Raw genomic sequence first — 15,748 nt, forward strand, 5'->3', positions numbered from 1 at the left:
ACACGGGGCCGGACAAGTAAGACAATGGGAACGGCTGAGGAGCCCACTCACTGCAGCTTCAGATTCACCTTCTGCGAAGCACGTTTGTGGGCGGTGCCAGAAGCACGTTTGTGGGCGGCACCAGAAGCACGTTTGTGGGCGGCGCCAGAAGCGGTGACTTAGGACGCACAAGGAGCTGGCTGCTGGCGGGACTCATGCTGCCGCCTGACCCTCCCGCTTGACCCCTGCTCCTTTGGTAAGACTCTATCTCACTGAAATGCCATAAAGCCCAATGGAAAAGTTCCCTCCCTCTGCACCCAGGGGGCCTGCACTCGTTCCATGAAATAAAGGTCCTTCCTGGGGGATTTGGAGGGAATGGGCTGCAGACTGACATGGAAGAGAGAAGCGGCCTTGACCTTGAAAGAATGAAACCAGGCCTCCTGTCCTGTTTGTCTGGTTGCCGCTTAATCTGTTGTGACCCTGACAACCCCAAGGGGAGGTAGGAAGTCCTGGGGCCACTGCCCATATTGATGAACCAGGGACAGGAGGCTGGAGGTGGTCAGGGGACTTATCCAGACCCCAGGTCTAACTCTGGGGGGACCCCAGTTCTGGGAGACAGCCCCTCCTCTAACTTGACAAACCATCCAGCCAGCTGACCGGCCTCACGGAAACCAGGGTCCTTCTCTCAGGAGGAGGTTCCTGAGGCCCGCCCTTGCGGTGACACAGGGGCATGGAGAGTGCGAACCCCCAAACACTGGGACCTTGGGGACATGCCATCTACCCTGGGCTTCAGATTCCCTTTTTCTAGTGATAAGCAAAATTGGTCCATACCCAGGCAGGGAGGCCCGGGAACCGGGACTCACTGTGGGTGGAGGCGCGCACACCTGGGAGGACACCTGGTTTCCCGGCAGCAGCAGAGGCATGCCCATCAACGCCCAGCTGGTCTGCGGGCCGAGCCACCGCACCCCCCCCAACACACACACGAGCAGGTGGCGAAGTAACCCTGCCGCTCCAGAGTCTTGGTCCCCTATGCAACCACGCACATTTATAAAAGCACCAGAAAAGCTCCATAAGAGAAAAAGAGTTTCAAAATACAAAGTAGAAAAGTCCAGTCTCCAATGCCCATTCAGCAGGCTCTGTCCACTCGACGTCTCTTGGGCCGCTGTGGGCAGACCCCAGACCTCTGTGCACAAAATCAGCGGCCGAGGGCCTCCACCTTTCCGGTCTTCCTGCTGGGAGACCCCCCAGGTCGCGTCGTCGCGGGTCCACTTCCTGTCCGTGGAACCCAGCAAAGGTCCCGCCCCAAACCTGGCACCCCCTTAAGGAGCCTTAAGGGGTCCGTGATAAGTCAGGAATGTAGAGAGCGCAGCACGGAGTGACAAACTTCGGAAACAGGACATGGAGAAAACTGTCACTCACGCACCGTCTCCCAAAAGGCTGCTGCTTCGCATTTGAATGAAAAGGGGAAAAGCTCTCTCTCCAAAGGCATCCCAGAATAGGGAACCAGTTCAAGCAGGAGGGGAAGGGTCCCGCAGGCCGAGAGCAGGTCCTGCCGCTGCCCCGGGGGCCCCGGCCTGGTCAGCCCTCCTCCGAGCGGCTGGGCCGGGCCCGGGGCGGGCCGCGCGCGTGGGTCTGCATGTGGATGGCCAGGTGGTGGTGGCGGTTGAAGGCCCGGCCGCACTGCGGGCACTGGTAGGGCCGCTCGCCCGTGTGGATGCGCTGGTGCCGGAAGAGGTCCGAGGGCCTGCGGAAGGCTTTGCCGCAGTAGGCGCAGGCCGGCCAGCCCTGGCTGTTGCCCGTGTGCAGCCGCTGGTGCAGCAGCAGGCTCTTCCTCCGCTGGAAGAAGCGCAGGCACTCGCTGCAGTGGTACAGCTTGGAGGCCGCCGGCCTGCGCCCCGTGAAGGGCCGGCCGGCCAGGGCGCGGGGGCCCTCGGGCTCCTCCGGGAGCCAGCGGATGACAGGCCCGGGCACCACCACCTCCCCGGGCTCCAGCGTGGAGGGCGCCTCGCCCCAGCCGGCGGGCGCGCCGCCCCGGGCCTCCTGCGCCTCCCCGTCCACGTGGGTCCGCTGGTGGATGGTCAGGTTGATCTTCAAGCGGAAGCTCTGCCCGCAGTCCGGGCAGGGAAAGGCCCGCTCCCGCCGGCGGCGAGGCAGGACGCGGGGCGTCTCCCCGGCCGCCCCTGCCGGACGAGGCCGCGGGTCCCCTGCTCGCACCCTGGGCGCTGCCTGGGCATGAAGCTGCTGGGGACCCCCTGTCCGGCTGTTGGGCCCCTCGGGGACTGTGCTCTGGGCCTGGCCCGGGGGCTTCACCAGGAAGAGCTGCTCCGCCACCACCTGGTCCTCAGACTGCGCTTCTGTCTTGATGACCAGACCGGCACCACTACCTTCGGGAGGAAGGGACCAGCGCTGATCTGCTGCCCCCTCGCCCGGCCCAGGTGGGGCCCTCCAGGCAGGGCCGCAGCCGCCCGCCACCACTGCCCTGCCCCGCAGGGCCTGCACTGCACCCTTCCCCTTGCCGGGCTCATGCACGCAGGGAGCAGGGACCCTCCCACTCAGCCCCGCCCACCACACTGCCTCCTGAGGTCACCCAGTGTGGGGGGGGGGCGCGGAGAGCTAAGCCTTCAGGACACAGACTGGAGGAGACAAAGCTTCGAACCACCAGGAAGCCAGGAGGTCAGGGGTCAGACCTGGGAGACACACAGGCGGGAATGAAGGGGAGACAAGGACAGGCAGAGACCGGGACACCAAGACACGGATACGCCGCCCACGCAGGACCCCCAGGAGCTCTGATGATTTCAGTTCTGCCCCCCCCCCCCAAACCACAAGGAGCCCTGTGGGCCCTGGCTGCCCCAGACTGGGTGGCAGCCACACGCAGCAGAGGCCACCGCATCAAGGCCACACTGTGCGCCTGCCACCACCGGCACTGTGATCTCAGTGATACACAGAGGCATGAGGACCTGGGCTTCCCAGTGGGTCCCAGTGGGTCACACTTGAGTCTGAGACAGGACTGGGGCAAGGGAGCTCCCAAGGCCCAGAGGGGAAAGGGTGAAAGGGTGGGGCTAAGGAGACAGGAGTGAGGGGTCCCTAACACTGGGAGGTGGTCTTGGCTGCTGAGCCCACTAGAACACAAGGCATCCCCTCAGGGTCTCCGGCTGCTGTTCCTTTCTGGCTTCTCTGCAGTCAGTCAGTCCCCCCCCCCCCCTTCTCAGACTTCCCCCGGCACCTGGTGGCCTCAGCTGCTAGATCACAAGGTCTGTTCAAATGGTGACTGGGAACCCTGCCCTCTGCACATCACAATGAAAATCTTTAGCCCTTTATGAGCAACTTCCAAGGTCTAGGACCAGAGTAATTTCTGTCCTTGTGGAAGCTTGAATCTAACCCACAGGCCAGGTGGCCAGGGCACGGGGCACCTTCCCTGGTGGGCGTCCGGGACGGCGCCCAGTGGCAAGGCCCTGGGCCCTCTGCTCCTGCAGCTCACCCGTAACCCTCACTGTTATCTCAGACAGAACTTTACTTCCGTTAGAAGCGACCCACTGGTATTAATTTAGTCCTACAGCCCCAGAAGCAGTGTAAGAATGGTATACCTTTGGGGTGAGGTGGTGTTGCATTTAACGGGCTACAGAGATATTCCTGAACTTGGGGATTGGCAGTGGCTGTGAGGTCCTTCTGTCACCCGATCATAAACCGGGAAGCATGCGGCCAGTCCCCAAGCAGGCCTTCCAGCCAGGCCGGACCACAGGGAGGGAAGACCAGGGCCACAGAGAATCTGGGTCCCCAGAGCCCCAGGGAAACATTACCTGGGTGGCGAGGAAGCAACCCCCCGGGAGGAGACCCCTAGCAGTTCCCCTCACCCACTCCTAAAAGGCCCCCGAGCTCCTCTGAGGCTCTGCTGCGGCCACAGGGCTTCTGGCTTCACTTACCTGGTCCTGCGCCAGGCAGGAGGTCCTTGCCGGTGGAGGCTGGGGACTCCCCATCCGAAGACGCCTCTTCCTGCTTAACTGAGGACAAAATACTGGTGCTGGCCGGGGGCCCTGTGGGAGAGACGGACTCCTGTGAGGGTCCTTCCCGCCCCCAGGCTCCTGCAGGGTGACGCAGCCATTTCCCAGCAGGCCTGGATCTGCTCCGCACCCACCAGGACCACGGGTGGGGCACCCATTCCCTGTTCAGAGCACTGAAGCCTCCCCTCCCAGAGATGAGAGAAGAGCTGTGAAGGCCACGCCCTCCAGTGCCATCAACTGGTCCCTTGGCATCTGAGTGTCACCCTGATGGGCCTCAGATGCCAAAAGGACAGAGGGTTTGGGGAGGCCCCTGGGGCACAGTGCCAGGGCTGTGACAGAACAGGGACAATGGGCAGGCCCTACCTCTCTTTACACAGCAGCTGGGAAGGAGGGACACAGGGAAGGGAGGGGTGTCACCTCCAAGCTCAGGGAGGGGCAGAGAAATGACTGGGGACAAGGACCCAGAGTCTGAAAACTCAGGCTGGCAGAAGGGTGTGGGAATACAAGGGTGCAAAGCGCAGGCTGAAGACAGAAAACACGGCTCTGAATGGTCTGCCAGAGGCCGGCTAGTGCCCTCCGAATTACACTCCATTTCTGTGCGGGATGGACAGGCGTCTCCTTTCAACAGGGGCAGACGGAGGACACCGAGAAAGGCGACGGACACCACACAGCTTCTCCCGGGCCTTCCTTCGGAGAGACGGCCTCGCCGAGGTGCACACAGGCTGGCCCCGTGCTGGGCGGACACACACGCCTCCCCATGAATGCACCCACTGTCAGGAGCCCGGGTCTGTCCTTGTGTGCCTCTCCCCTCACTCCACACAGACCAGTGTGCCCGGCCGCCAACATGCCCGAGGAGCCCGCATCTCTGCTGGGACCGTCCCCCTGAGCCGCCATTCCCTGTGCTCCTCTATGGCCATCTCGGTGGCCCCTCTTCCCGGAAGCCTGTCCCGCTAAGCAGGGCTGGCCCCAGCCGTGCCCCCCCCCAGCCGTGCCCCCCACCCCCTTCTCAGCACCACTGGCCTGGTCCTGTGGCTGGGACGCCGGCCACACTGCTGCCCAGCCAGCAGGCCTCACTCACCTGTGCTTGTTCCCACCGGGGGGCCTCTTGCTCCTGAGTCTCTCTGGTCCTCGGGGGCCTGCCTTTCTCTGGGCCCCTCTGGGTCAGGCCTGACTGGGCTGGGGGCGTGGTCTGGATATGGAAGGAGAGCACAGACACACAAATCAGCAGCACTGAGAAGACAGGGAGGGCCCCCAGGGAGCCAGCAGCTGCTGGGAGATGACTCCCTGCTGTCACTGGGACCTGGGACAGCAGGTCAGACACAGGGGATGGTAATTAATGAATGTCACCGATCATCTCGTGACTACATTCTGGACTCGACCTATCTGCTAGCACCAGACAGGTCACACGACGGGGGCCGAGGATCTGGCTTTTCCAGGACTCCTGGCTCAGAACATCGCCACCCTGGCTCCCAATCCCAAGTCCTCCACCAGGGTGGCATGTAAGGGCGCCCTGGGGAGCACCCCCAACACTCTCATCAGCAGATCTGGGTGGGCCTAGGAAGTTCATATTTTTAAAAAGCTTCCTAGGGCAAAACAGATGAACAAATATTTCACAGAATAAGAAGTTAAAATGGCCCATAAACAAAAAGATACACAACCACATTCACAATGAGAGAGGCACCATTAAAACCACACTGTTACCAAAGCCTCAGAGACACTCCAAGAAAACTACAGGCCGATATTCCTTATGAACATCGAAGGAAAAGTCCTCAACGAGATGCTATCGAACCACAGCCAGCAGCCTATTAAAAGGATTAAACACCTCGACCAGACGGAGTTTGTTCCTGGAATGCAAGGATGATTCTATGTATGAACGTAGATCAACGGATTACAGAATGAAGGGGGAGAAACCAAGGAGATCTCAACTGATGCAGAAAAAGTATCGGACAAAATTAGACACCTTTACCTGACAGAAACACTCAACAAAGTAGGCACAGAAGAAAATGGCCTCAACATAATCAAAGCCGTGTGTTAGAAACCCACAGCGAACATCACATTGAATGGTGAAAAACTGAAAGCTTGTCCTCTGAGACTAGGAACGAGGCCAGAATGTCCACTTTCCCCACTTCTATTCAGCAAAGGGATGGAAGGTCTAGCCAGAGCAATTAGGCAAGAAAAAGAAATAAAGGCACCCAAGTTGGAAGGGAAGAAAGTTATTTGTTCACAGGTGATATGATCATATATGCAGGGAAGAATGAAAATCTACCAAAAAAAGTGAGGACTAATAAATGAATTCAGCAAATGAGCAGGCTAAGAAAAGTAAACATAAAAAGATCAGTTGCATTTCTATATAGTCACAATGAACAAGTTGAAAAAGAAATTACAAAAATAAGTCAGTCCATTTACAATAATACAAAAAAAGAAATACTTAGGAATAATTTATCAAAGAAGTGAGAGACTTTTATAATAAAAACTACAAAACATGGCTGAAATAATATTAGCCACCCCCCATGCACGGAGGGTATATCCAAGACTCCCCAGTGGATGCCTGAAAGCGCAGGTGGTACCAAATCCTCTACATTCTATGTTTTTTCCTTTATACACATGCTTATGATAAAGTTGAATATGTAAATTAGACATGGTAAGAGACTGACAATAATAACTAACGATGAAATAGAATAATTATATAATTTACTATCATAAAAGTTATATGATATAACTTAATCCTTTTACTTAAAAATAACCCTTTTACTTAACAATAGCATTGGGGCCATTATTAAGTAAAAAAAAAAGGGTTATTTAAACACAGCACTGTGACACCTTGACGGCCACTCTGATGACACAGACGGCTACCGAGTGACTCACGGGTGGGAAACACACAATGTGGGTACGATGGACAAAGGGGCGATGTCCCTCCTGGGCAGGATGCGGCAGGACAGTGCGAGACTTCCTCGCACTACTCAGCATGGCGGGTGATTTAAAGCTTATGAACTGTTCACTTCTGAAATTTCCCATGCAATATTTTCGGATCATGGCTGACTGTGAGTAACTAAAACCACGGAAAACAGTGGGTTAGGGAGCACTACTGCGAACACAAGTAAGCGGAAACACATCCCATGACCATGGATGGGTTGGAAGACTTAATATCGTTAAGATATCAATACTACCCACAGTAATCTAGAGATTTAAGGAAACCCTTATCAAAACCCCAAAGGTATGCTGGGGGGGTCAGAAATAGAAATATCCATCCTAAAATTCATATGGAATCTCAAGGGACCCCAAAACAATCTTGAAAAAGAAGAACAAAGTTGGATGACTTCCTGATGTCAAGGCTTACTACAAAGCTACAGTAATCAGAACAGTCTGGTACTGGCATAAATAGAACAGAGAACCAAGAAATAAACCCTCACAGATCTGGTCAAATGATATTCGAGAAGGGTGCCAGGACCACCAAATGGGGAAAGGGCAGGCTTTCAACAAACGTGGCTGGAAAACTAGATATCCATGGGCCAAAGCGTGAAGTTGGACCCTTATCTAACACGACCTGTAAAAATTAACTCACAGTGGACCAAAGCCTACACGTAAAACCTAAAATATAAAAGCCTTAGAAGAAAACACAGAACAAAAGCTTCAGGACACTGGACTTAGCAGCAATGCTTGGATGTGACACTGAAGGTACAGGCAACAGAAGAAACAGAAGACGAACTGGAGTCCGTGACAAAGTCAAAATCTGTGCATCAAGCCCTGACTGGTGTAGCTCAGTGTATTGAGCTCGGGCCTGAGAACCACAGGATCGCGGTTCGATTCCCAGTCAGGGCACATGCCTGGGTTGCAGGCCAGTTTCCTGCAGGCCAGTTCCCAGCAGGGGACGCACGAAAGGCAACCATACATTGATGTTTCTCTCCCACTCTCCTTCCCTTTCCCTCTAAAGATAAATAAATAAAATCTTAAAAAAATAATTTAAAAAAAATCTGTGCATCAAAAGTCATTATCAACACAGCTCCACACAACAGGAGAAAAGTATTTGTAAATCATCTCTGTGACGAGGAATTAATACACAGAATATATAGAGAATTCCTAAACAACAAAGCAACAAACAGGCTGACTCAAAAATGGACAAAGGACTTGAACAGACGTTTCTCCAAAGAAAATATTTCCATAAGCCAATGACAATCGTCAGTAAAGACCAGAAAAGAGCCCTGGCTGGTGTGGCTCAGTGGATTGAGTGCTGACCTGCAAACCAAAGGGTCACTAGTTCGATTCCTAGTCAGGGCACATGCCCGGATTGTGGGCAGGGTTCCTCAGTTGGGTGCACGTGAGAGGTAACCACACTTAGATGTTTCTTTTCCTCCCTTCCCCTCTCTAAAGAGTACCATATTTTTCAGACTATAAGACGCCCCCCAGAAAAAAATTTGGGAGGAATAATGGTTGTTAATGCTGCTGTTGAGTTCTGTTTACATTTACATTGGCGAGATATTATGTTATTAAATATTTTACCACATTTTTTGCTTCAAAATTTTTTTCCTATTTTTCTCCTCTAAAACCTACGTGTGTCTTGTAGTCCAAAATATATGGTAAGTCAATAAAATATTTTAAAAAATAAAGACATGAAAAAACTCTCAGCATCACTAACCATCAGGGAAATGCGAATCAAAACTACTACTTCACACTTATTATGATGACGACTCTTAAAAAAAGCAACAGAAAATAACAAGTGTTGACAGGAACACAGAGAAAGCCTGTGCACCGTTGGTGGGAATGTAAAACGGCACAGCTGCTGTGGAGAACGGCTTGCTGGCTCCTCCAAGAACTAGAACTAGAACCACTGCACCATCCAGCAACTCGGCTTCTGCTTGCAGACCTAGAAGAACGGAGGGCCGAGTGTCGGACAGACATCTGTACACCTGCATCTCAGCAGCGCGATGCACAAGAGCTAAGACACCGCAGCAGCCTGACTGTACATCGACAGAAGGGATAAGCCAAATGTGGTCTGTTCACGCAACGGGCTATTACTGCATATGATATTATCGCACCTGCAAAAGAAAGGAAATTCTGACACAGGCTAAATGTGGATGAACTGGAGGACATTGTGCTCGATAAAACAAGCCGGTCACAAACACACAAATACAGTATGATTCTACTTATAGGATGTCCTCAAATAATCACAATCATAGAATTGTGGGTGCCAGGACTGGGAAAGGGGCAGAATGGGGGGTTATTACTTAATGGTATAGAGCAACGGCTTTCGACTGGTGCTCCCCAAGAATGTTTACAACACGCAGTTCCCAACTGTTCAGTCAGGGGCACGGACTCTTTTTCCCTTACACAGTCGAATTAAAAAATGGCGACAGCCAACCCAACAAGAGCCTTCTGATGTGAATGAGTCAAAATTATACCTTTGGTCAGCCTGGTAAAAAATCTATTTTGGGGTGTGCTGCAGAGTTTTAGCGACTGGTTCATGTGTGCGTGAGATGAAAAAGGCCGGCAACCACCAGTGGACAGGAAGAGCCGTGGAGATGGACGGTGCTGACGGCCGCAAACCTTATGAATGTACTGTCTGTCTCTGAACTGGACGCTTGAACATGATTCAGGTGGTAAGGTTTATGTTCCATGCAGTTGACCACAGTAAGGAAAGAATAAATAAAGCATTGATACACAGTGCGGCGTGAATGAACCTTGAAGACACTATGCTCAGTATTTTGTTGGTTATGTTTAGGGGAGAAAAAGACACGGATAGAGCAAATGTGGCAAACTCTTTCTCTAGATTGAGAGAGGGGAAGAGAGGAAGAAAGAGAGGGAGAGAAACTTCCATCGGCTGCCTCTCACATGTCCCCAGTCAGGTACCTGGACCAAACTGCTCTGACCAGGAATAAACCTGGTGACCTTCCGGTTGGCAGGATGACGCCCAACCCACCGAAACACCCAGTCAGGGCAAATGTGGCAAATCCTTTATTTAAAAATATATATTTTTTTATTTATGTATTTTTAGAGGGAGGGGAAGGGAGGGAGAAAGAGAGGGACCAAAACGTCAAAGTGTGGTAGTCTCTTGAGTGCCCCCTACCTGGGACCTGGCCCACACCCCAGGCATGTGCCCTGACTGGGAATTGAACCAGTGACCCTTTGGTTCTCAGGCTGGCACTCAATTCACTGAGCCACATTAGCCAGGGAAAATGCAGCAAACTCTTGATTACTGTGGAGTTTGGGTCATGATCATCTGGAAGTTCACTGTACTACTCTCTACTTTCATTGATTTTTTAATAAATCACAGACGAGTTTTTTTTTTTTTTATACTAAAAAAACTCCCCATAAGATTCTGATATGAGGTCAAGTTTGGAACCACGGTTCTACACACACCGGCTGTGGGAATGAGGCCGGCCCCAGGCTCCCGTGGGCCATCCCCACAAAGGGAGGCCTGTGCGGTCTGGTCCAGGCCTTAGAGCTGCGCATCACGCAGGCGGGAGCGGAGGTGTGGGGGAACCAGGAGGTGGTGCCAACAGGGCCGCTGCACTACTAGTGGTACTGTTAGCGGTAAGTCCCCAACTACCCTAAAACGCTCTGCTTTACAAAGCCTGCCATCCCACGCAGTCCTCACCACCACCAGGCTGTGCACCTTCTTACACGGAGGCAGAAACCTTAGGGCCCTGACGCCCGGCACTCACCCATGGCCAGACGGCCTCGGCTAGGGCGTGCTCCGCCTCGGGTCACGGGCATGCACTGCCTTCCCGGCCTCCCAGCACACCTGGGAAGCCCAAGAGAACAGGGACACAGCTCTGAGTGCCCTGCCCATCTCGCTCCCACTCACCAGTGCCCGGCCTCTCTGGGCGAGCTGCCTCTCTCTCTTGCCCCTCGTCCTGACCCCACAGGCCTTCAGGACAAGGCTCCTCTCCCCTCTCCATCCGGGTGAGGATGTCCGGTTTGGAGATGGCGTAATCTGTGTACAGAACGGAGAGAGACAGCTGGGTCAGGGCAGGCCCCTGCCACCCAGGCCACCACTGAGATGCAGACTCCAGAGGAGCAGAAGCTGAAGCAAGGACACAGACTGCAGGAGGCCAGTCGGAGGACAGAGGCCCGGACGCCACTGCGGAGACTCACCCAGGGAGACCAGCATCTGGTAGTTGCCCCGCATCACATGCTTGTACAGCTCCTTCTGCCACTCGTCCAGCTTGCTCCACTCGAGCTCGGAAAAATACACGGCCACGTCGTCAAAGGTCACGGGTACCTGGAACCACAGGCATCGGGAAAGCTCACCCACACTTATAGGCACGGCCCTCCGGCCGGCCCACCCCAAGTGCCCGGGTTACCTTGGGGACCTCCCCCTTGCTGCCCGGGGGCATCCGCAGGACCCAGAAGTTCCTGTTCCTCAGCAGGTTCTCCATGTTCTCCAGCCGCCTCTGCAGCAGCCCGTACTCCTGCAGCAGGGTCTCCAGCGTGGCCCACTTGCCCTCGAGCTGGTTCCCGAGCTCTGAGGACGTCTTTTCAAAGTCCGCCAGCTTCTTCTCGGCCGACCCCGTCCGCCCCTCCAGAGTCAGCAGGCGGGCCAGACAGGAGTCCACTTTCTTCTCCACGGCCTGGACGGCAGCCACCACGGTCCACAGTGTGATCTCCGTGGAATAGAGGTACGAGTTCTTCTCGGCAGCCGGCTGGGGCGAGGGAGGAGGCGTGGAAGGCCTTCTGTCCCCTGTTTGCTTGTCCCTCTCTGGGGCCTGTCCACGAGAAGAGAAAGGGAAAACGTTATCAGAATTGTACAATGGAGATGTCTACCTCACCAAGAAACCTGAGGGCCAGTCAGGCAGCTGTGTGGGGGATGGATGTGGGGACATCAATTACAAGTCCAGCCTCAGGGACAGGGGACACTGGCTGGACAGAGCTATTAGCAAGTGGGAAACAGAGAGAAGAACATGGCCAGAGAGAGAAGAATGTGTGGCCTCGGACAGGGGACTTCCTACCCGAGCCTGAGTCCCCTCTGAAAGAGAAGGGACAGGCTTGGCATGCGGCACAGAAAACACGAGCTCAGCCAGCGTTCAGCCAGCCTGGGTGCCCCCGGCAATTGCGCCACTCGCCTGCTGGCTAACTGTGGGCAAGGTTTCTCAGATATCTTTCAATGTCCCCTCCAACGTCCCCTCCACATCTAGAGAATGGAGCTAGTAACAGTATCTACCAGACACGGCTGCAAGAATCAGTAACAACATTTGGTAAAAAGCATTCAGCACCGTATCTACCGGGGCGTCCGAACTTCCGGCGTCTCAGGGCCACACCGGAGGAAGAATGTCGTCTTCGGCCACATGTTAAGTACACACAATCACAATACAAATCTCAAATGAATTTACGATTTCCTGTTGGGCGGCACCCACAGCCGTCCTGGGCTGCATGAGGCCCTCGGGCCCCGGGGCTGGACGCCCCCTCTGTAAATGTGAGCCTGTGCTGACCCAGCTGAGACAATGGTGATGACAACGTTGAGGACGGGATGGTTCTGGCTCAGGGACGCGGTGGGAAGGGTGCAGATGGCGTTCTGTTTCACCTCTCAGTCAGTACCTCGGAAAAGGGCTTAGAAAGTGCCTCCCGGCCCACCGTGGTGTCCGACCATACACCTCCCTGAGCGTGTGCGAGGGCTTCGGTCCCAGCTCCTCCTCTCTCTAAAAGGCTCGTTGGAATGACAACTTGACATCTGGGCCCTCCATCCCTTTGTCTCCTCTTCTACCACCATTGCCTCATCTGAGCCCCTGTGTGGTAGCCTGAGTGGCTGTAGTCCTGCCCGGCTGTTGTCCCACTTCCTCCCCCTCTCCGACACCATGCTCCCCTCCGCCCCCCTGGGCCTAGAACGAAACCGAAACCTCTTATCAGGCCGCGGCCTATTTCCCTGACCCAGCCTCCTTCTGGGCACTGACCCCTCTCCAGCCGCCCTGGCCTCTTTGGGCTCCTTGGACATACCCAGCTCCCCGCCACCTCTGCATGGGCCCCCCTCCACCCGTCTGCACTCCTAAGTCCCTCTCACACAAACCCCCAGCACAGACATCACCTCACAAGGATCGTCACATGTAAACCAGGGCCATGTTAATCCCTTCCCCTGTAGCCTGAATAACCTGTGACAACTCTGCCTGCCTGTCTGGGGTTCAGTGTCCCCACAAGCTCCATGTGTAGGTGCAGGTGCTGATCACCGCTGTGTCCCCAGGTTCCAGGAGTGTCCCGCTCACACGGATGCCCAATCAGTGCCCACTGAATGAATGAATGATGAAATGATTCAACGACACACTCGTGAACAACTACTGGACACCTGTTGGCGTAAAAGCATAGCGGGGATGCGGGAAGAGCCCAGGGTTCTTCCTTCTCCAGGAGAAAACTTCTGTATAGAAACAGTCATAATAAACCAGGCTGATACCCACAGGCTAACAAGACTTGAGGGCAAATCTGTCCTGTTTGGGAACTTTTCTCGCAATCCCGGGTAATGCAAGTGGACAGAGGGAAAGAAGCGGATGGATAGGAACGGTCAGAAAGACCACTCAGGTCCTGGGCCACGTGGGAGCTGAAGACCCACCCCTGCAGCTAGAGAAAGGCCATCCTGGGGCTCTCCCCAGCGGGCAGGGCATAACCCTGCAGAACTGCCACCCCATGTCCCCCTACCCCACCCTCCCTGCCCTCAGACCTAAGGGAAGGGCTGGAGCATCTGGAAAAAGCAAGGTTGCAACAACTCCACTCCATTATTGGCACAGACTGAGAACAGTAGATACCATTTCTGGAGCTCTTTACCCGTATTCCTACTGTGTCCAAACAGCCGAAGGATCGCTCTCTCTGATTTGTGCATCCAGAATATTATCAGCCAATATTCTAAAATGTACTAAAAGAATCTTAAAAAAAAAAAAAAAAAAGACCCCAAACCCACACCTCCCGTCCCTCTGGCAAACAGCCTTCGCTCAGCAGCACCGCCCCACACACAAGCAGAACGCTGGGTGCCGTAAGGGGGCTGCAATTCCAAAGCCTTGGCCTGGCCTCGACCCCCTCCCTGCCCTCCCCGCCTGCCTCGGGGCGCAGGGCCCGCGGCGAGACAATGGGCGGGGAGCCGGGCCCTCCGTTCAAAGGCGCGGCCTGTCACCCAAAGTGTTACTGGAACGCGGCTGCTCCCCGACGCCTGGGCCGCTCGCCGGGCCTGGCGTTTGGGCCGCCCGGTCGCTCGGCCAGCAGGCGGCGCGGACGCGGACGAGGGCGGCGGCGGGGCGCTTACCCGGTCCGGCGCCGCCTCGGCCATGGCTGCCCGCGTCCCGCTCCCGGGTGCCCGGCTCGGGCCGCTGTCAGGCCTGGCGGACGCGCGGGCGGCGGCGGAGGCAGAGGCGGAGCGGCCCAGCCCCGGAGCGCCTGGCCCGCGGCCGCGAGCTGCGTCCGAAACGCGCGCCCCGCCGGCCCTTTAAACAAGAGCTGCGCCCGCGGCCCGGCCCGGAGCCGCGCACAGCGCCCCCTGCAGCCCGAAGGACCGCACGCGCGGCCCTGCGTCCCCACGGCCGCGGGGGCCACCCGGGGCGCGGCGTGGGTGTTGGCCGCCCAGCCCCGCCTGGGCCGCGAGAGTCAGCGCCGTCGCGTGGGCGTGGGCCACGGGGCGGGGGTGGGGCGCATCCTCTGCAGGACGGCGGGGTGGCCGAATCAAACCACCGCGCAAACTTTTCCACACTTTGGGAGCCCCCTCGCCCCTCCGCAGCTGGGGAAGTGCGCAGGCCTCGCCGCCAAGCTCAAGGGCGTATAGAGTCACCGGCCTAACGCCTCTGCTGCACCCAAAGGTGAGAGGGGACTTAAGAGTTGGAAAATGTTATTTTAAGTAACAGCTAATAAGCCTAGTAATCAATGCACGTAAAAGCTTTCATTCCAGGAACTGAAGGGATGACCCACCCTGACTCCAGGAGGCCATAAGCAGCCCCACCTTTGTTCCTAGGGAGGACCGCAGGCAACTCAAGATGGCATCTGAGCCGTTGTGCCCCAGGGGGAGATGACCACCTCCAGGCACACAGCTAAAGACCACCGCCTGGGGCACAGCTTAAGACCACCACCCAGAGAGAGAGAATGCTGAAGTTTTTTTGTTGTTGTTTTAATTCAATTAACTTTCCCCTGTATTCCAAACCCCTTACCTACACTTTGTTCTCCTTATTAAAAAGGGCAATTTTAAAGTGGAATTTAAGATCGTCTGTTAGGGTACGAACCTGCCATCTTTTCAGATCGAGGGCCATCTGAATAAAGCGCCCATAAAGATTCAATCCCTGTCTCTGCTTATTGGGTTTGGTAGTGACAGGCAGCTCAGACTCCCGGGTCTTTTCCAGTTTCAAAGGATCAGCTCGATGCCCAGGGAAAAAACGTGGGGGTGGATAAAGGTTTTAAAACTTCTTTTTCTGTTTTCCAGAACAAATAGAAAGACCTCAGAAAAAAATTTAATTCATTTAAAACAAACAAAAAACCCCAGAAGAAATCCTCTGTCTCTCCCCAAAAACGCTCGGGGAATCCGGTGTCTCCGCCCCTTACCCTGGGGCCTACCTCCCAGCAGAACCCCAGAAGTCCTCTGTGCCACACTGTGGACCCCCCAAAAAGGGGGGCCACAGACTAGCCTGACAAGCTCAGGGGAGGTCTGCACTTGAGTCCTATGTAGGACCCAGAGCTAAAGCAACCACAGTAGGGTGGTCTGAAATGAAAACTTTGTAACCAAAAGCGGGTTAGGAAAGGTAGTTACCCCCTAGGTCCCTATCTCCCCTGAGGAAGGACAATCTTCACATTAACTGAGCGTCTATTGTCCTTTTGCA

At 55.3% G+C, this 15,748-nt stretch overlaps 1 protein-coding gene across 1 annotated transcript; it reads right to left on the minus strand.

The window, feature by feature from the left end:
* Positions 1-966: 966 nt before the first annotated feature.
* ZNF783 (zinc finger protein 783) lies at positions 967-14,417 on the minus strand. The gene is made up of 7 exons (XM_037127336.2): positions 14,194-14,417; positions 11,279-11,680; positions 11,070-11,196; positions 10,780-10,908; positions 5,056-5,166; positions 3,900-4,010; positions 967-2,363 (listed from the first exon to the last, which is right to left on the minus strand). Exons 1-7 carry the CDS (start codon positions 14,215-14,217, stop codon positions 1,558-1,560), a joined length of 1,710 nt encoding a protein of 569 aa, XP_036983231.2. The 5' UTR covers positions 14,218-14,417; the 3' UTR covers positions 967-1,557.
* Between the last annotated feature and the right edge of the window lie 1,331 nt (positions 14,418-15,748).

This window comes from Artibeus jamaicensis, unplaced genomic scaffold (genome assembly GCF_021234435.1).
Source record: "Artibeus jamaicensis isolate MK-2021 breed Jamaican fruit bat unplaced genomic scaffold, CSHL_Jam_final contig_718, whole genome shotgun sequence".
In the NCBI taxonomy this organism is placed as follows: domain Eukaryota; kingdom Metazoa; phylum Chordata; class Mammalia; order Chiroptera; family Phyllostomidae; genus Artibeus; species Artibeus jamaicensis.